The sequence below is a fragment of the Hyperolius riggenbachi genome, chromosome 3 (assembly GCF_040937935.1).
Source record: "Hyperolius riggenbachi isolate aHypRig1 chromosome 3, aHypRig1.pri, whole genome shotgun sequence".
Taxonomy (NCBI): domain Eukaryota; kingdom Metazoa; phylum Chordata; class Amphibia; order Anura; family Hyperoliidae; genus Hyperolius; species Hyperolius riggenbachi.
Window position 1 is genome coordinate 129,652,790 of NC_090648.1, and position 20,950 is coordinate 129,673,739.

Here is a 20,950-nt window from a genome sequence, read left to right on the forward strand (position 1 = left end):
TGGCCCAAAGTGCGTTTGTTTTCTGCTAAAATCTAGCCCAAATTGCCTTTGTTTTCTGCTAAAATGTGGCCTAAATTGCGTTTATTTTCTGCTAAAATGTTGCCCAAAGTGCATTTATTTTCTGCTAAAATGTTGCCCAAAGTGCGTTTGTTTATTGCTAAAATGTGGCCCAAAGTGCGCTTTTTTCCAGCTGAAATGTGGCCCAAATTGTGTTTATTTTCTGCTAAAATGTGGCCCAAATTGCGTTTGTTTTCTGCTAAAATGTGTCCCAAATTGCGTTTGTTTTCTGCTAAAATGTGGCCAAAATTGTGTTTATTTTCTGCTTAAATGTGGCCCAAATTGCGTTTATTTCCTGCTAAAATGTGGCCCAAAGTGCGTTTGTTTTCTGCTAAAATCTAGCCCAAATTGCCTTTGTTTTCTGCTAAAATGTGGCCTAAATTGCGTTTATTTTCTGCTAAAATGTTGCCCAAAGTGCGTTTATTTTCTGCTAAAATGTTGCCCAAAGTGCGTTTGTTTATTGCTAAAATGTGGCCCAAAGTGCGCTTTTTTCCTGCTGAAATGTGGCCCAAATTGTGTTTATTTTCTGCTAAAATGTGGCCCAAATTGCGTTTAGTTCCTGCTAAAATGTGGCCCAAACGTGCCCCCGGGTTGGACCCTGAAAAATCTGGTCACTGTAGCTTCATTCTGCACAACATAATATCAATATTTCTCTGCCCTGGCTATGTTAGTGCAGAGATTAACAGCCAGAGCATGCGACCTAACTGGCAGAGCATGCGACCTGGCAGTATGACATAGCGGAGCATGCGGGAAGCAGGAGATTTGGGCGCATGAGACAAGTGGACAAAAAGGGCGCCCCATTCACTCCCATTATAAATATCGTTTAATGGGCGCCGAACAGGGAAAAAAAGGCGCTGGAGATTATTAACGTTTTAACAAACGGCGCCCGGAGATTTTTAAGGATTTATAACTGTGCTTGTGATGATTTAACTTTACAAAATGAGCCCGTGACGAATAACGTTTATAAAGATACTAAATCACTATTTCTAAAACATTTCTAAAACATTATCCACCCAAAAAAATTATTTACATTTTTTATTTAGTAATGTCTGTAAAACATTATTATCCATAGGGGGTCTTAGGTTTAGGCACCACCAGGGGGGGTCTTAGGTTTAGGCACCAACACGGGGGTCTTAGGTTTAGGCACCAACTGGGGGTCTTAGGTTTAGGCACCAACAGGGGGGTCTTAGGTTTAGGCACCAACTGGGGGGTCTTAGGTTTAGGCACCAACAGGGGGGTCTTAGGTTTAGGCACCAATAGGGGGGTCTTAGGTTTAGGCACCAACAGGGGGGTCTTAGGTTTAGGCACCAATAGGGGGGTCTTAGGTTTAGGCACCAACAGGGGGGTCTTAGGTTTAGGCACCAATAGGGGGGTCTTAGGTTTAGGCACCAATAGGGGGGTCTTAGGTTTAGGCACCAACAGGGGGTCTTAGGTTTAGGCACCAATAGGGGGGTCTTAGGTTTAGGCACCAACTGGGGGGTCTTAGGTTTAGGCACCCACAGGGGGTCTAGGGGTTAGGGATAGGTACAGGGAGGGTTTTTAACAAACGTAAATATAAGTTTCAGTTTACAAACAGGGAAGATTAACGTTTTAAGAATTGCCGATCTCATACACATTATTTAGTGATTTATAAATTCTTAAAACACTATTTGTAAACGAAATTCTACACAATATTTCTATAAACGATAATACTGTTTATCGTTTACACCACGCGCCCTTTTTTCCCGATGCCCTTTTTTGATGTACGCGAGCATGCGACCTAACTGCCAGAGCATGCGACATGGCAGTATGACATAGCAGAGCATGCGACCTGGCAGTATGACATACCAGAGCATGCGACCTGGCAGTATAACATAGCAGAGCATGCGACCTGGCAGTATGACATAGCAGAGCATGCGACCTGGCAGTATGACATACCAGAGCATGCGACCTGGCAGTATAACATAGCAGAGCATGCGACCTGGCAGTATGACATAGCAGAGCATGCGACCTGGCAGCAGGGGCGTAGCAGGAAATGACTGGGCCCCATAGCAAAAAAATGTTATGCCCCCCCCCCCACAACCTTACAACCCCACGGACCTCCCACCCAAACATTCCTCCAGGACCCTCCACCCCAACAGTCCCACAACCCTCTAAGTACAGTATAAGTAGCCAGGTCTATAGGTGTCCCCAGAACAGGTAGCCAGGGGTAGAGATGTCCCCAGAACAGGTAGCCAGGAGTAGAGATGTCCCCAGAACAGGTAGCCAGGGGTAGCGATGTCCCCAGAACAGGTAGCCAGGGGTAGCGATGTCCCAAGAACAGGTAGCCAGGGGTAGCGATGTCTCCAGAACAGGTAGCCAGGGGTAGAGATGTCCCCAGAACAGGTAGCCAGGGGTAGAGATGTCCCCAGAACAGGTAGCCAGGGGTAGAGATGTCCCCAGAACAGGTAGCCAGGGGTATATGTGCCCAGTATATGTAGGCAGGGTACAGGGCCGGTTCTAGACTGGCACATATGAGGGGGCAGTCAAAAATGGTTAGGGGGCAACATGTTTGTGGCCATGATGTCATGTGGGTGGGGCTAACTAATGTAGTTATACTAGCTAATGTAGTTACATAAAAAAAAATATGAAGTAAATGCACATAATGAGAGACAGCCTTTCACCAGTAAATGCACGTAATGAGAGACATCATTTCCCCAGTAAATGCACATAATGAGAGACAGCTTTTCACCAGTAAATGCATATAATAATAGACAGCTTTTCACCAGTAAACGCACATAATAAGAGACAGCTTTTCACCAGTAAACGCACATAATAAGAGACAGCTTTTCACCAGTAAACGCACATAATAAGAGACAGCTTTTCACCAGTAAATGCACATAATGACAAACAGCCAGTGTCCCCAGTATATGTAGCCAGGGATATATGCGCCCAGTATATGTAGTTCGGGGTATATGCGCCCAGTATATGTAGTCAGGGGTATATGCGCCCAGTATATGTAATCAGAGGTATATGCGCCCAGTATATGTAGTCAGGGGTATATGCGCCCAGTATATGTAGTCAGGGGTATATGCGCCCAGTATATGTAGTCAGGGGTATATGCGCCCAGTATATGTAGTCAGGGGTATATGCGCCCAGTATATGTAGTCAGGGGTATATGCGCCCAGTATATATAGTCAGGGGTATATGCGCCCAGTATATATAGTCAGGGGTATATGCGCCCAGTATATATAGTCAGGGGTATATGCGCCCTTTATATAGTCAGGGGTATATGCGCCCAGTATATGTAGTCAGGGGTATATGCGCCCAGTATATGTAGTCAGGGGTATATGTGCCCGCTCCATTACCCCCCCCCCCCCAGCAGCCAGCAACATCATAATGTAAACAAAAAAAAAAAGTCCCCCGACTCGCACGGGCCCCTTGTGGCTAGGGGCCCCGTAGCAACGCTATGGTGGCTATAGCGAATGCTACGCCACTGCCTGGCAGTATGACATAGCAGAGCATGCGACCTGGCAGTATGACATACCAGAGCATGTGACCTGGCATGTGCCACATTTGACAGTTGGTAACTTCATGTTTACTTTCTGCTGAGCCTTGGAGGTGAGTAGATGCTGATTTGGGGTCTCTGAGGGGTTATGGCTGCAAATTGATGGTATTTACATTTCAAAGTGTACCTGAACGTTTCTTTTTAATGAGAAAGATGTGTTTTTACCCCTCGATTACATAATTAGCTCCATATACCCCTCCATTACATAATTAGCTCCGTGTGTCCAGGGGAGGACTGGGACCTTTTGGCCTGGGGGAGAACACAAACTAGAGGCCCATTTTCACAGAAGCCCCAGCCCAAATGACATCACTTATATGCTGGTAGTCATGTGGGAAATGCAGCAAGGACACTCAAGAGACAGCGTGACAGGTAAAGTATAAATGCACTTGCACCAGGGGCACATATTGCGTTACATTTTGAGTTACAAGCAGCCCTTCTGGAGTCTAGGGACTGTCTGCCAGCAGCCCTCCTGGAGTCTAGGGACTGTCTGCCAGCAGCCCTCCTGGAGTCTAGGGACTGTCTGCCAGCAGCCCTCCTGGAGTCTAGGGACTGTCTTGTAAGCAGCCCTTCTGGAGTCTAGGGACTGTAAAAAAAACTTTTTAACCTAGACAATATCTTATGTAGCTGTGCACATGCAGTTAACAATGGTGAGAGACCAGACATATTTTTTCCCATGGACCCTGTAGGCAAGGCGCTGCTCTGCATCATGCTGTGTATATTTACCAGTTTGCCCGCCCTCTAATTGCTCTGTAATTGGGTGTTTATTTCCCTCAGCCAGCTTAGTGGTTCACATTGCTTTATACAAAAACCTGAATGCCCCAGGCATTGTTCCAGCCCTAAATCATTAAATGAGAGGCAGCCTGGGGGGAAATCTCCCCCCTTCCCCCCTGGCCAGTCCTCCCCTGCGTGTGTCCCCCCTTCCACCGCCCGCTGTGTTTTGCCTGCTCCAGCGTCTCTCTCTCTCTCTCAGTAAACTCGGTCCTCTCTCTCTCTCCCTCCCTCTCTCCTCTCTCTGTCTCGGTGTTGTCCGGATCATGAACGATTGAATCTATTTTGTGAGTCGAATCATCCGAATCATCAAAATGAGTGATTCTGATCGCAAAAGGGGCGGGGCCAGGAGCGACACGCCCCCTCTCAGCGGGCAGCGGGGTCCTGGAAGCAGAGCAGAGATGGATCGCTCTGTTGGAGGGGACTCAGGGGAGCCAGCCTTGCAGGGACAGGTAGAGGGGACATGGGTGCCACTGCCAGATATGTGTAGAGCACACATACTGGCTGAAATGTGCTGCTCATTACAGGCTGTCTGTTCCGTAGTGCTGCACAGTGAACACATTGGAAACTTTTGGCTCAGCTCAGCATAGCTCAGTAACTTTGCAGGCACTGTGATTGCAGGGCAATATGATCCTCCTGCACTGGGCACTAAACAGCTGCACTTCACTTCGGGGAATGCTTTCTTTCAATGTGCGACGTTTCCATTCAAGGTATACAGATAAACATGTAGGTGAAATACATGTAAAGCATATGATTGCAGCATGTGGGTATTGTGTGCAAACAAACATTTATGCTCTCTGCTTCCCTCCTCCCTTCTCTGTCCACTCATTGCCCTCTGTCCATCTTCTCCCCTTCTCTGTGTGTCCACCCCCCCCTCCCCTTCTCCTGTCCTGCTAGTCATTTCACCCCCCCAATGCTTCCCTTGTAAAATGATCCAAGATTCGGATCAAAGATCCGGATCTTTTCAATGAACCGATTCGAATCATCCTGATCATTGAAAAGATCCGAACTTCCCATCTCTAGTAGAGATGGGAAGTTCAGATCTTTTTAATGATTCGAATCGGATCATTGAAAAGATCCGGATCTTTGATCCGAATATCGGATCATTTTACTATGGAAGCATTTCGGGGGTGAAATGACTAGCAGGACAGGAGAAGGGGAGAAGATGGACAGAGGGCAGGGAGTGGACAGAGAAGGGAGGAGGGACGAGCAGAGAGCAGAAATGTTTGCACACAATACCCACATGCTGCAATCATATGCTTTACATGTATTTCACCTATATGCTCATCTGTATACTTTGAATGCAAACGTCGCACAGTGAAAGAAAGCATTCCCAGAAGTAAAGTGCAGCTGTTTAGGAGGACCATATTGCGCTGCAATCACAGTGCCTGCAAAGTTACTGAGCTGTGCTGAGCTGAGCCAAAAGCTTCCAATGTGTTCACTGTGCACAACTACGGAACAGACAGCCTATAATGAGCAGCACATTATAGCCAGTATGTGTGCTCTACACATATCTGGCAGTGGCACCGATGTCCCCTCTCTCTCTCATCTACCTGTCTCCCTGCAAGGCTGCCTCCCATCCAACAGAGCGATCCATCTCAGCTCTGCTTCCAGGACCCCGCTGCCCGCTGAGAGGGGGCGTGTTGCTCCTGGCCCCGCCCCTTTTACGATCCGAATCACTCATTTTGATGATTCGGATGATTCGACTCACAAAATAGATTTGGATCAAAGATCCGAATCGTTCATGATCCGGACAACACTACTGATAAGTGCAGCTTTCCTGTGATGAAACGCGGAAAAGCCGCTGTCTCTCAAGGCGAGGCGGCTGTTTCCGCGTCCAGCATGGCGTCACAACGCGGAAAAAACGCCGCATGCCGCTTAGGCAGAGCGGCGGAATCCGCATCGGAGGCGGCTCCCGCACTCAGTTCACTGGATACATTGCAAGACAGTACTGGTGTGGCTGGGACTGATAGTCCACCAAGATTCAGACTTACACGCGCGCGAGCACAGAGGCAGAGTTTAAATAGCAGTTAGAAGGGTGTCGGCTGACCAGCTGGGTCAGCTGACAAATTCCACTGCTCTCATTGGACCAGCAATTAGGGAGGTCCTGGAAAGGTCCTAGAGTATATATACTGCTGGTTGTTCACTTGCTCTTTGTCTGGCGTGCGATCACATATGTGGAAGCACCCAGATCCGTAGTCAGATCCGCAAGTGTGCCGGGACCAGCTGGAGCTGTAATCCTACACTTAGCTAGATTTTGTTGATAGCTTAAAGAGAACCCGAGGTGGCTTTGTATAACGTTAGTGGGGCACAGAGGCTGGTTGGGCACACTAACACCAGCCTCTGTTGCCCCATGGTGTGTGTCAAAGACCCCCCTGCTCGCCGCTATACCCCCGCAATGCTGGCGACACGCAGCGTGTCGCCAGCACAATGTTTACCCTAGCGCTGTCTGTCAGCGCCGCTCCGCCGCCTCCTCCGCATCGCCGCTACCCGCCCTCGTCCCTTCCCTCCCGCTGATTGGAGGGAAGGGACGAGGGCGGGTAGCGGCGATGCGGAGGAGGCGGGGGAGCGGCGCTGACAGACAGCGCTAGGGTAAACATTGTGCTGGCGACGCGCTGCGTGTCGCCAGCACTGCGGGAAGGATAGCGGCGAGCAGGGGGGTCTTTGACACACACCATGGGGCAACAGAGGCTGGTGTTAGTGTGCCCAACCAGCCTCTGTGCCCCACTAACGTTATACAAAGCCACCTCGGGTTCTCTTTAAAGTACTAGTTTGATTGTGATTATTTGTTATGACTTTTGCCTGCCTTGACTACCCTTCTGAACTCTGATCTTGTACCTTGATATTTCTGATACCCTGTTGCCGAACCCCGGCTCGTTTCTAGACTCCGCCTCAGCCTCCTGATTCTGTACCTCGATATTTCTGATACCCCGTTACTGAACCCTGCCTGTACTTAGACTCCGCCTTTGCCTCCTGATCTTGTACTTTATCTGTCCGTGTGTGTACGACCTGGCTTGTCCGACCTCGAGAACCGACCTTACCGTTAGAGGCGGTTCCTCGCTCTGTTAGCGACCTTTCCTCCTGAGGGTCACTTCCAGACATCCTTCCTACTGTCAGTCTGACTCCTCCCGTCTTGGAGAGCTCAGGTCTGCAGAAGGAATCTGTGCAGTACTCCTTGCTGCACTGAGGCCTAGTCCTCAAAGTGTTACTGTTACACCAAACACTACACTCTACTCAGGTGAATAGAGGTTAGCTAGTATATCGGATTATCGGTGAGACTGCAGATCACTTATAATCTGGTATATATCTGTATTCCCAGTGATACTGCAGATCACCGGTAATCAGATCCTCTCTGTGCTTCACCGATCGTTACATTTCCCTTCTGTGTCATGCTGGGGCCGATATCTCTGCAGGTATTCCCTCTACACATCCCAAATTTTGAGGGTTAGGAAGGGACAACCCGATATACATCTGTGCCAAATTACAGCCAGCGAGCCCTGCTGGTTCCCGAGATAAGAGTATAAGAACCTATCTGGTGAACCAGCAGGGCTGGGGGGCTGATATTCTGCACATAGGCAAATCAGGGGGCCCCTCCCTACCCTCAAACTTTGGGGTGTACAGGGGGAATAACTGCTGAGATATTGGGGGTGATTAGCACTGAGCATGTCACGTGGGTTAGTGAGGCAGCTCTGGGCAGCACAGACACTACTGCAGCCAGTAACAAAGTGATGATCAATGTGTGTTTTACATTAGCTGGACCAGTGCTGTGTCTGCTCTGCTGCATATTCAATTCCAACATAGGGCAGCAGTATAAGAGGTTTTGACATGAATAGAAATTAATTTCAGTTTTGTTTTTTTTTATTCTGGAAAATGCTTCTGTTCATTAAGGTTATCTAAGACGTTTATTAGCATTTGTTTGGTGCTGGCCATGCTGAGAATTGCAAGTCTACCCACCTACTTCTGCTCATTGCTAGATTTATTTTATAATTGTGAGGATTGCATCACTGGCATGCTATGGACTGGGCTCAGCATCACCATGCCTGGGGACTGTGGAGCAATGAAAGGGGCAAAGCACACCACAGCTGGTTTCTTCTCAGTCTTCTGTAAGGACACGTTCACATCTAAGGGGGAATCGGGCGATTCCTGCAAACCGCTAACGTTTTCACAAAAAGGCTACTCCTATCCTATGGCAGTGTTCTCACTGCCGCGACCACAGGCGGTTTTCAATTTTCGGTAATCTCAAACGCATTACCTGCAGCTGTTTGCCGTCAGTTCTGGAATGATCGCGATTAGCATCTATATAACCACTAATCGCAATCGCTCCTAAAAAGCTACTTCGTCCTGTGATTTTTCTGCGTTTATCGTGGAAAAATCACTCCCGCAAAAATGCTAGCGGTAATCACTAGCATTTTGCGATTTCCTCGTGTGAACGAGCCCTAAAGTGCAGCTGTTGCTTGCCCAGTTGAGAGGTTAGTGGAAGCCTGCTATATCACTTTTCTATGGGAGCTCGGTGTGTGTGTTGCTGGGCACTATGTGTTGTCACATATGCTGTTACTGCAGTCCAACAACACTGTCATCCCCAACTTTACACCCCCTTCCCTCCCTTCCTACCTGTAAGAGAATTATATATGTGTATGGGGCTCTTCCATCTCTTCCTATATGGGCATTGTATAAGTATCGGGAGATTCCTCTCTCCTTCCTTTAGGGGCATTATGTATGGGGTGACAGCACTGCCCCTAAAGGAAGGAGAGAGGAACACAGGCCGGAGTGTGACATGTATTCCCTAAAGGAAGGAGGGGAAAGACCTTGGATAGGAAAGGGGGGACCACTAAACATCAGGGAATTGTATAGACGAGGGAGGGAAGACCGCTAAACATCAGGGAACTGTATAGGGGATGATGGAGGGGGCTACTAGACACCAGGGAACTATATAAGGGAGGGAGGTGGCCACTAGACATTGAGGTTGGCCCGCGACTTGGTCCCAGAGCTCAATTGTGGCCCACTTTGTATTTGAGTTCGACACCCCTGCTGTAGGGCCATCATATATTGGGTGACAGCTCAGCAATGTTTATAAGGGGTGCCTCTCCTCAGTCTCCTATAAGTGCATTATATAAGTAGTAGAGAACAGAGGCACCAGCAGGATAAAAAGGTCTAAAAACTTTATAAATGCTTGGGAGGCAGTGGTGGACTTACCTCCAAGAAGCAGGCACGATAACTGTCATTTAGGACAAACACATTTATTGCATATTCCCCAAAAAAGATGCAATGCGTTTTGCAGGTGTACCCTGCTTCATCAGGCAATAAGTAGGGGCATAGACTGTGGACAGAGACAAATATGCTCCATGAGCCTACTCGTATATGAATTGATATCGAAAATAGAAAACGGTTTACATACATTGAACTTTAAAAACATTTAAATGATATTTGTAAGTATGTTTTAAGAATTAGACCAAATGGATAAAAAAACGTAAACAATAACAGATTAAAAAAAAAAATTGTGTGTAGTCGTGTGTTCTTATAGGGGTTTGGCATGCCCTAAACATATATCACTTATTCTAATATGAAGGGTAAAAAGGGTGGATAGGTGCTGAGCCAATAGCAGGAAATACTGAAGAATGTCAATAAGGTGAGACAGGTGATGTGGCAGGTAATGCTAGATGGCGAGTGTTAACTAAAAATTGTTGATCCAATATGAATCAATAAGGTGCAGGCAGGTGTGCAATTTCATCAACTATTAACTAATAAAGTGCAGGGGGGGGGGGGGGGGGGTGATGAGTGAACTGACAATCTAGTCACAGCAAGCGAGGAAGGGGGAGCCCAAAGGTGAGGAAAGGGGGGGGAGGAGATGTCCCCCCTTTCCCACTGCTGAACCTACCGCTCCCTCTTCTCCGCGCTCTCTCCCTCCACACAGCCCAGCGTCCAAAAAGGAGGACATCTGGCTGTCCGTCCTGCCCAGACGGAGGACATGCAGTCCAGAAACCGAACTGTCCGGCCTAAATCCGGACGGATGGCCACCCTACTGCTAATGCAAGGCTAATGCAAGGTACACATTGCAATTTGCAGTCAGATTGATTTTTTTCCAACATGCCCAATCTGATTTCTGCTCGATTTTCCATAGAAGTGAACAGAAAATCGATCGAAAATCAGATCAGACATGTTGGAAATAATCGATCTGACAGTAAATCTGTCAGCAAATTGCATTGTGGGTATCTAGCATTAGATTATGTATATTTGGTTCACAACTACGCCCACATTATGTTGCATGGCTATGCCCATTTTTTCAGTGCTGAGTCCTTTTCATGTTGCAGGAATGGGTGTCAGTAAAAAAAATATTTGCAAGTAAATTTTGAGAAGTTTGTCAGTAAAGAATAATTTGAAAGCTTGACACTTGTGTTGGCTATACTTGTGATTTGAGGAACCTGTAATGGCTTCTGCAGGTTAGGATTATCTCCTGAAGTTGATTGGTTCCAGCAATTTATGTTTATGTGTTTCTCAGCATGATAAGTACATGCAGGGCCGACCCTAGACTTTTTGCCGCCCGAGGCAAATTTTTTAAAAAATTGTCACCGCCGCCCCTCCCCCCCCCCTCGGGGGGGGGGGGGCGCTCTGGGGGGCCACCGAGCTGGAGGAGTAGCTGGCAGGACGGGGGTATTGGGCCAGCGGCGGGGAGGGGGTCGGACCCCCCCCCCCCCTCCCTCGCCTGGGAGGACACTCACCTCTTCCCAGCGTGCGCTCCACTGACGTCACTTCCTGCAGCGTCCTGCAGGAAGTGATATCAGTGGAACGCATGCTGGAGCGAAGAGGAGGTGAGTGTCTCCCCGCCCGTGCCTCTTACACATACGGCTGCTTCTATTTAGGCTGGAGGGGAGCGGAGGACGGGGGACCCAGGCGAGGGAGGGGGGGGGGGGGGGTCCGACCCCCCCCTCCCCGCCGCTGGCCCAATACCCCCGTCCTGCCAGCTACCCCTCCAGCTCGGCGGGCCGGCTCCCTGCACCCACGGACGGGCGGGTGCCGCCCCTGGAAATTTGCCGCCTGAGGCAAAAGTTTCACCCCGCCTCATGAGCGGGCCGGCCCTGAGCACATGTAGCCTGGAGAGTGGCAGTTAGCGGGGGCGGAGTCTGTGTCTGATCTTCTGGGCCTATAGGCTCTAGATATGTAAATCCTGCCCTGTGTGTTATTAGTAGGGGACACCAAAGATTGCTTGATTATCTGGTTATAAATGCTTTTATGCAATGCTTTGTAATCATGTGATAGAATAAAGTTTATGAATTGATATATACTTAAAGGAGTTCTCTGGAGTTAAAAAAAAAAAGCACAGACACTTACCTGGGGCTTCTATTGGCTCCCTGTAGCTCTCGTGCCACGCCGTCCTCCTCCGATCACTCGTTCCCCGCCGCCAGTCACGGTCTAATCATCCCTTCAGCGAGACTGCGGCTGCACGGCGGTGGCCGCGCGCATGCTCCCTCCTGCTCGCGTCTCCGGGACCGTACTGCAGTAGGCGGGAGCACGCACTATTCGACTTGACCGGTGCCGGCGGCAGGGAACGAGTGATCGGAGGAGGACAGCGCAGGACATGACAGCCACAGGGGGCCGATAGGAGTCCAAGGTAAGTGTCTGTGCTTTTTTAAAACTCCACAGAACCCCTTTAACATGTGGTGCAATGCTTATGCCAAATTGCTTCCCTGGTTAGTGTCTGTGTGTCATTATGTTATTTGGTCACATTAGAGTTATGATATGGTTATATCTACCTCTGAAATAGTCCCTGTGACCCCATTCTATGCACAATTTATTAAGTAATAATGAAATCTGGACTCGGCCATGTAAGGCCCGGTTCACATTAGTGGTGAGCCATTCCGGGAGCGGAACGCATACTGTACAAACGGACCGGTATGCGAACGGATCCAATGTTAAACCAATGTAACCATTTACCTCCATCCCCTTGTACGGATCCATTGTCCGTTCCGCTCAACAGACAAAAAAAATGCAGCAGGACCTAATTTCCCAGCGCCCAGCTGACCAGAAACGGAAAGTTTTGCAGCTACATAGGAACAAATAGAAAACTGACTTTTTACAGCACACTGGCTGTAAAAACTGTTTTTACCTGTTCCTGATGGCCGGTTCCATGAAAACCACAAATGTGAACCTGGCCTTACTGCAGAGATTTGTTGCCAGACCATATGACCTGGCATGATGCCACCTGGGACTCCCTGATTGGTGCAGCTGTTGCTATGTTGACCATTATGAGATGGGCATGCTGGGGATTGTGGTCTCCATGCTGGGGCTGCACTGCTCACTTCCTGCTGTGACTTGAAGGTGAGTAGCTGCTTTTTAAGGCGGTCTCTGATGGGGCTTATTATCACTATACTAGTAGACCTAAGCCCATTAATATAACGAGCTCTAGGTCTCCCTCTTGCCCAGACCGCACTCGGCTGCCTGGGCCCGTCCTCCTCCTGTCCCAACGGCTGTCCGTGCTACACATGCGCAGTAGCGCAAACGCACAGACACGGACAGGGGAGGCAGAGACACTTGCTGATTATTCTATAGGATGTGGTGCAGAAATCACCTGATGTGATCACACTATATTGCACTTTATAATAGATATGAAGTTGGGCTTATACTGAGTGTGGATTGTGCTGTTATTTATCTGATATACAGAGGTGTAGCAATAGTTATGGGCACAGCAGCTGCTTTGGGGCCTAGAAGATAAGGGTCCACCCGAGATGAGAGGGGCCCATGTGTCCTGTAACTCCATCAGCAGTCCAGGGCTGTAGTTAGGGTTCGGACTCCGACCTATGACGCCCCCCATTACTTTGAAAAAAGAACACGGGCCGTGGCCACAAACTGTGGTGGGCGTGGCCAATGAAAATTTCCTAGTAAGAGTGCAACCCAAAGTCAGTGGGCCTGTGTTTCCTCCCCAGATATGAGTAAAGTGACCCTTAAACAAGCTAGTAGGAAATTTTCCCACCATAAAACACATTAGCCAGTGTTGTCCCCACAAAATGGTAGTAGGTATTAGATTGTGAGCTCCTCTGAGGACAGTCAGTGGCATGACTATGTTCTCTGTACAGTGCTGCAGAAGATGCCAGTGCTATATAAATGCATAATAATAATTACGGTAGGACATTAGACTATGACTATGGTAGGATTAGATTGTGAGCTCCTCTGAGGACAATCAGTGACATTACTATGTACTCTGTAAAGTGCTGCAGAAGATGCCAGTGCTATATAAATGCATAATAATAATTACGGTAGGACATTAGACTATGACTATGGTAGGATTAGATTGTGAGCTCCTCTGAGGACAATCAGTGACATGACTATGTACTCTGTAAAGTGCAGCAGAAGATGTCAGTGCTATATAAATACATAATAATATGGTTGAATATTAGAGTATGGCAGGATTAGATTGTGAGCTCCTCTGAGGACAGTCAATAACATGACTATGCATCTGTAAAGCGCTGTAGAAGATGTCAGCAGCAGTGTATCCCTAAAAATACACACACTCCAGCAGTGTATCCCCCAAAATACACCCAATGCGGCAATGTATCTCCCAAAGTACACACAGTTTGCCTCTTTTGTCCCCCTGTGACACCTCTGTTCCCCCTGTGTGCCACTTATGTTCTTCCTAGCCTAGGTAGCCAGGCATAGATGCCCTATTATAAGTAGCCAGGCATAGGCACGCCAGTATAGGAATCCAGGCATAGGTGTCCCAGTATGGTTAGCCAGACATAGGTGCTCCAGTATAGATAGCCAGGCATAATAGGTGCCCCAGTATAGGTACCCAGGCATAGGTAGGTGTCCCAGTATGGGTGGCCAGGCAAAGGTAGGTGCCCAGTATAGGTAGCCAGGCATAGGTAGGTTTCCCAGTATTGACAGCTAGGCATAGGTAGGTGTCCCAATATAGGTAGCCAGGCATAGGTAGGTGTCCCAGTATAGGTAGCCAGGCATAGGTAGGTGCCCCAGTATAGGTAACCAGGCATAGGTAGGTGCCTCAGTATAGGTAGCCAGGCATAGTTATGTGCCCCAGTATATGTAGCCAGGCATAGGTAGGTGTCCCAGTATAGGTAGCCAGGCATTGGTAGGTGCCCCAGTATAGGTAGCCAGGCATAGGTAGGTGTCCCAGTATTGGTAGCCAGGCATAGGTAGGTGTCCCAATATAGGTAGCCAGGTATAGGTAGGTGTCCCAGTATAGGTAGCCAGAGAGTGCTCCCCCCAGTATAGGTAGCCAGAGAGTGCTCCCCCAGTATAGGTAGCCAGAGAGTGCTCCCCACAGTATAGCTAGCCAGAGAGTGCTCCCCCAGTATAGGTAGCCAGAGAGTGCTCCTCCAGTATAAATAGCCAGAGACTGTTCCCCCCAGTATAACTAACCAGAGAGTGCTCCCCAGTATAGGTAGCCAGAGAGTGCTCCCCCCAGTATAGGTAGCCAGAGAGTGCTCCCCCCAGTATAGGAAGCCAGAGAGTGCTCCCCCAGTAAAGCTAGCCAGAGAGTACTCCCCCAGTATAGCTAGCCAGAGAGTTTTCCCCGCAGTATAGGTAACCAGAGAGTGCTCCCCCTAGTATAGTTAGCCAGAGAGATCTTCCAGTATAGGTAGCCAGAAAGCCCCCTACTATAGGTAGCCAGAGAGTGTTCCCCCCATTATAGGTAGCCAGAAAGCCCCCTACTATAGTTAGCCAGAGAGTGCTCCCCAGTATAAAAAGACGGGCTACATGTGGCCGGATCCTGATGCCCTCTTTGCATATACCCTTCCAGGCTGCGTCTCTGAGTGTGGCTCAGGGTTCTCAGTTTATAAACTGAAATAACCCTGAGTCACACTTAGAAAAAACTCTAGGTGGTTAAGTAACATGTGAAGGCTAATTCTCTGCAATGACCACACATCTCCAGCTAGTCCTGCCAATCACAGGGAACTTAGATCCCTTTTCTGACCTCTTTTCTTGTATTACTGTTATTATTATTGTAGAAGGAATGTTATCCCACTATATTACACTGTCTGCCACTGAGGCCTGATTTATTTTGACCTGTGTTTTATTGTGCATTGGCAAATGTTATTATATTACTATGGCTGATGTGATATCATACAGATCATGTGATCTCAATGTTTCTTTTGCTCTTTTCTCTACAGAATTATGTCTGATCTTGAGGACCCGCAGACTTTGAGCCCTCCATCCATGTCGTGAGTATACCCATATTCTGTTCAGTGACCCTCCTGTAACATGAGCAATACTATGGGCGGCGCACGAAGGCTACCTAATACTACTATGGGGGGTGCACAAAGACTACCTAATACTACTATGGGGGGTGCACAAAGACTACCTAATACTACTATGGGGGTACACAAAGACTAGCTAATACTACTATGGGGGATGCACAAAGGCTGCCTAATGCTACCATGGGGGGTGCACAAAGACTACCTAATACTACTATCGGCAAGGCACAAAGACTACCTAATACTACTATGGGGGGTGCATAAAGACTACCTAATACTACTATCGGCAAGGCACAAAGACTACCTAATACTACTATGGGGGGTGCATAAAGACTACCTAATACTACTATCGGCAAGGCACAGAGACTACCTAATACTACTATGGGGGGTGCACGAAAGCTACCTAATACTGCTATGGGGGGTGCGCGAAGGCTTCCTAATACTACCATGGGATGCATGAAGGCTACTTAACACTACTATCGCAGGTACACAAAGGCTACCGAATACTACTATGGGGGTGCACAAAGAGTACTTAATACTACTATGGGGGATGCACAAAGGCTACCTAATACTACTATGGGGGTGCATAAAGGCTACTTAATACTACTATGGGGGGGGGGTACAAAGACTATCTAATACTACTATGGAGGGTGCACAAAGGCTACCTTATACTACTATGGGGGTGCACGAAGGCTACCTAATACTACTATGGGGGGTGCACAAAGGCTACCTAATACTACTATGGAGGGGTGGACGAAGGCTACCTTATACTACTATGGGGGGTGCACGAAGGCTACCTAACACTACTATGGAGGGTGCATGAAGACTTCCTAATAGCTACCTTATACTACTATGGGGGGTGCACAAAGGCTACCTAATACTACTATCGGGGGTACACGAAGGCTACTAATACTACTATGGGGGGTGCATGAAGGCTTCCTAATAGCTACCTTATACTACTATGGGGGTGCACGAAGGCTACTTAATACTACTATCAGCGGTACACGAAGGCTACCTAATACTACTATCAGGGGTACACGAAGGCTACCTAATACTACTATCAGGGGTACACGAAGGCTACCTAATACTACTATCAGGGGTACACGAAGGCTTCCTAATACTACTATGGGGGGGTGCATGAAGTCTGCCTTATACTACTACGAGAGTGTACAAAGACTATTATTATGGGGGGCACAAAGGCTACCTAATACTACTATGGGTGTGCAGAAAGACCACCTAATACTATTATAAGGGCAGTACAAGGGCTCCCTAAAATTACTATGGGGTGCACAAAGACCACCTAATGCTACTATGGGGGGTTGTACAAAGGCTACCTAATACTACTATTGAGTGTGTGCAAAGTCTACATAATACTGCCATGGGGCTGCAGAAAGGCTATCTATTATTACTATGGGGGATGTAGAAAGGCTACCTAAAACTACTATGGAGGGCGTGCACAAAGGCTACCTAAAACTACTAAGGGATTTAAAAAGGTTACCTAATACAACTATGCGGGCATTAAGAGTGGGCCCAAAAACTACTAAAAACTACTATCGGGGTGGGTGGACCCAAAAGCTTCCTAATACTATTATTTGGGAATGATAAGGGGGCACAAGTGGAGGGGAGGCAAAAAGGCTACCTAATACTGCTACCTGGGAGTAAACTACCTACTACTATCTGGGGTAAGGGGTGATGGAGGGCCACAGAGGCTTCCTAGTATTGCTATTTGTGTTACTTTACTCTTCCTGTATCTGACACAGTTTTTGTTTCTCTCATTACAGTGAGGACCGTGAGGTTTCAGACAGTGACTCGGTAAGTACACCCCACTTGGCATGGGAGGAATAGATGGAATTTGTTGAATATAATGTATGTATATGTATAATATGAAATACTAATTTATGTCTTTCCACTTTTCTCTTTTCAGTCTGATTTTGAAAATGGCGGATATCTTCTTGACTGTAAGTATAAGTCTTATAAATACACGGATGTACAATTGTACACACCCCGGACCAGCAGCGGTAATGGCAGAGCTGCAACTGGAGTATGATAGAGTTTACTCACATCTGCCATCTATACTGAGGAGGGGGCTACCTAATACTGGGGACACATCTGCTATCTATACTGAGAAGGGGGCTACCTAATACTGGGGGCACATCTGCTATCTATACTGAGGTGGCGAAACCTAATACTGGGGGCACATCTGCCATCTATACTGAGGAGGGGGCTACCTAATACTGGGGACACATCTGCTATCTATACTGAGAAGGGGGCTACCTAATACTGGGGGCACATCTGCTATCTATACTGAGGTGGCGAAACCTAATACTGGGGGCACATCTGTTATCTATACTGAGGAGGCGAAACCTAATACTGGGGGCACATCTGCTATCTATACTGAGGAGGGGGCTACCTAATACTGGGGGCACATCTGCTATCTATACTGAGGAGGCGAAACCTAATACTGGGGGCACATCTGCTATCTATACTTACTGAGCAGGCGAAACCTAATACTGGGGGCACATCTGCTATCTATACTGAGGAGGGGGGAAACCTAGTACTGGGGGCACATCTGCTATCTATAATGAGGAGGGGGCTACCTAATACTGGGGGCACATCTGCTATCTATACTGAGGAGGGGGCTACCTAATACTGGGGGCACATCTGCAATCTATACTGAGGAGGGGGCTACCTAATACTGGGGGCACATCTGCAATCTATACTGAGGAGGGGGCTACCTAATACTGGGGGCACATCTGCTATCTATACTGAGGAGGGGGGACCTAATACTGGGGGCACATCTGCTGTCTATACTGAGGAGGAGGCTACCTAATACTGGGGGCACATCTGCTATCTATACTGAGGAGGGGGCTACCTTATACTGGGGGCACATCTGCTATCTATACTGAGGAGGGGACTACCTAATACTTGGGGACACATCTGCTATCTATACTGAGGAGGGGGCTACCTAATACTGGGGGCATATCTGTTATCTCTATACTAAGGAGGGGCTACCTAATACTGGGGGCACATCTGCTATCTATATTGAGAAGGTGGTACATCTGCTGTCTATACTGAGGAGAAAGGGTTCCTAATATTGTAGACACACCTGGGCAACTACACTGGGTGGAGTGATTCCCTAATACTGGAAGCACATCTGGCAACTTTTACTGGGTGTGTGAAGGCAGTTTGGCTACCTATTCTGGGTGGGGCTAGGGTACGTAATACTGGTGGCACATCTGGCTACCTATGCTGGGTGGGGGGGGGGGCTACATAATACTGGAGGCACATCTGGCTACCTATACTGGTGGAAAGGGGTAATTGCTTTTTATTACTGCAGGTGCATTTCTTACCTATAGTGGGGTGAGCACAATTGAATGGGGGGACTTTGTCCTGGCCCTGGTGACAAAGGTCTAGTCAGTGCAGGACACTAATATTACTATAGGGGAGGACCAACTTATCCCACAAAGCCTACAATACTCCAACTATTCTGTGCCTGATATTTCTGAATAATCTCACTTATGTTTTCTCTTTTATTTTCAGCCCTCTGGAGAGACGAATTGTAAGTCATTTTTCTTTGTCTACAAAGCCTACAGGTGCAACTCGAAAAATTTGGATATCGCTCAAATTTTCATTTATGTCAGTAATTCAACTTAAAAGGTTAAACTAATATATAAAATAGACCCATTATATGCAAAGGGAGATATTTCAAGCCTTTATTTGTTATCATTTTAATCATTATGGCTTACAGTTTATGAAAATCCCAAAATCAAAAGACCATTAAAATATTGTACAAATGTTCCATATTCTAGGCTCAAAGTGTCAGACTCTAATCAGTTAATTAATCCAAAACACCTGCAGTGGGTTCTTATGTCATGTATCAGTTTCACCTTTTAAGTTGAATGACTGAAATTAATGGACTTTTGCACGATATTCTAATTTTTGGAGTTTTACCTGTTTATATTCACTTATAGTATAAACAGATGTGTGATATACATGCTTTCTATGTGTGATTATACCATATTTTTCAGAATATAAGACGCACCTTGGTTTAGAGGGTAAAAACCAGGGAAAAAATATACATACTAAACCTGATGCGTCCATGTTCCAGTAGCATCTAGATGTTCTCCCCATTGTCCTCCTGTGTCCCCTTCTGTCCACCATGTATCCTCTTTTGTCCCTCTGTGTCCTCCTTTACTTCCCCTGTGTTTCCTCCCTGTGTACTCCAGTGTGTCCCACTGTGTCCTTATAATCTTAACCTCCTTTTAGCAAACTACCCCAGTGACCTATGCAGGTGATGAGCATTATAGCCAAAAACAGGCTTTTCCTTAGAATTCCAGCAATGCCTGCTCCCATACCCCTGAGGACAGGTGCAGTGCTGGACAGGAAGAGGTGCGGGATCCCCTATTATTATGGGGGGCACAAAGGCTACCTAATACTACTATGGGTGTGCAGAAAGACCACCTAATACTATTATAAGGGCAGTACAAGGGCTCCCTAAAATTACTATGGGGTGCACAAAGACCACCTAATGCTACTATGGGGGGTTGTACAAAGGCTACCTAATACTACTATTGAGTGTGTGCAAAGTCTACATAATACTGCCATGGGGCTGCAGAAAGGCTATCTATTATTACTATGGGGGATGTAGAAAGGCTACCTAAAACTACTATGGAGGGCGTGCACAAAGGCTACCTAAAACTACTAAGGGATTTAAAAAGGTTACCTAATACAACTATGCGGGCATTAAGAGTGGGCCCAAAAACTACTAAAAACTACTATCGGGGTGGGTGGACCCAAAAGCTTCCTAATACTATTATTTGGGAATGATAAGGGGGCACAAGTGGAGGGGAGGCAAAAAGGCTACCTAATACTGCTACCTGGGAGTAAACTACCTACTACTATCTGGGGTAAGGGGTGATGGAGGGCCACAGAGGCTTCCTAGTATTGCTATTTGTGTTACTTTACTCTTCCTGTATCTGACACAGTTTTTGTTTCTCTCATTACAGTGAGGACCGTGAGGTTTCAGACAGTGACTCGGTAAGTACACCCCACTTGGCATGGGAGGAATAGATGGAATTTGTTGAATATAATGTATGTATATGTATAATATGAAATACTAATTTATGTCTTTCCACTTTTCTCTTTTCAGTCTGATTTTGAAAATGGCGGATATCTTCTTGACTGTAAGTATAAGTCTTATAAATACACGGATGTACAATTGTACACACCCCGGACCAGCAGCGGTAATGGCAGAGCTGCAACTGGAGTATGATAGAGTTTACTCACATCTGCCATCTATACTGAGGAGGGGGCTACCTAATACTGGGGACACATCTGCTATCTATACTGAGAAGGGGGCTACCTAATACTGGGGGCACATCTGCTATCTATACTG

At 47.3% G+C, this 20,950-nt stretch overlaps 1 protein-coding gene across 1 annotated transcript in view; it reads left to right on the forward strand.

Moving 5' to 3' along the window:
• The window catches only part of LOC137562223 (uncharacterized), a 54,482-nt gene that overhangs the window by 17,005 nt on the left and 16,527 nt on the right, over positions 1-20,950 (forward strand). The window contains exons 6-12 of the mRNA XM_068273556.1: positions 3,599-3,636; positions 15,472-15,522; positions 17,337-17,367; positions 17,480-17,513; positions 19,096-19,114; positions 20,562-20,592; positions 20,705-20,738. Coding sequence (XP_068129657.1) covers positions 3,599-3,636; positions 15,472-15,522; positions 17,337-17,367; positions 17,480-17,513; positions 19,096-19,114; positions 20,562-20,592; positions 20,705-20,738 — 238 coding nt within the window. The remainder of the gene's footprint in view (positions 1-3,598; positions 3,637-15,471; positions 15,523-17,336; positions 17,368-17,479; positions 17,514-19,095; positions 19,115-20,561; positions 20,593-20,704; positions 20,739-20,950) is intronic.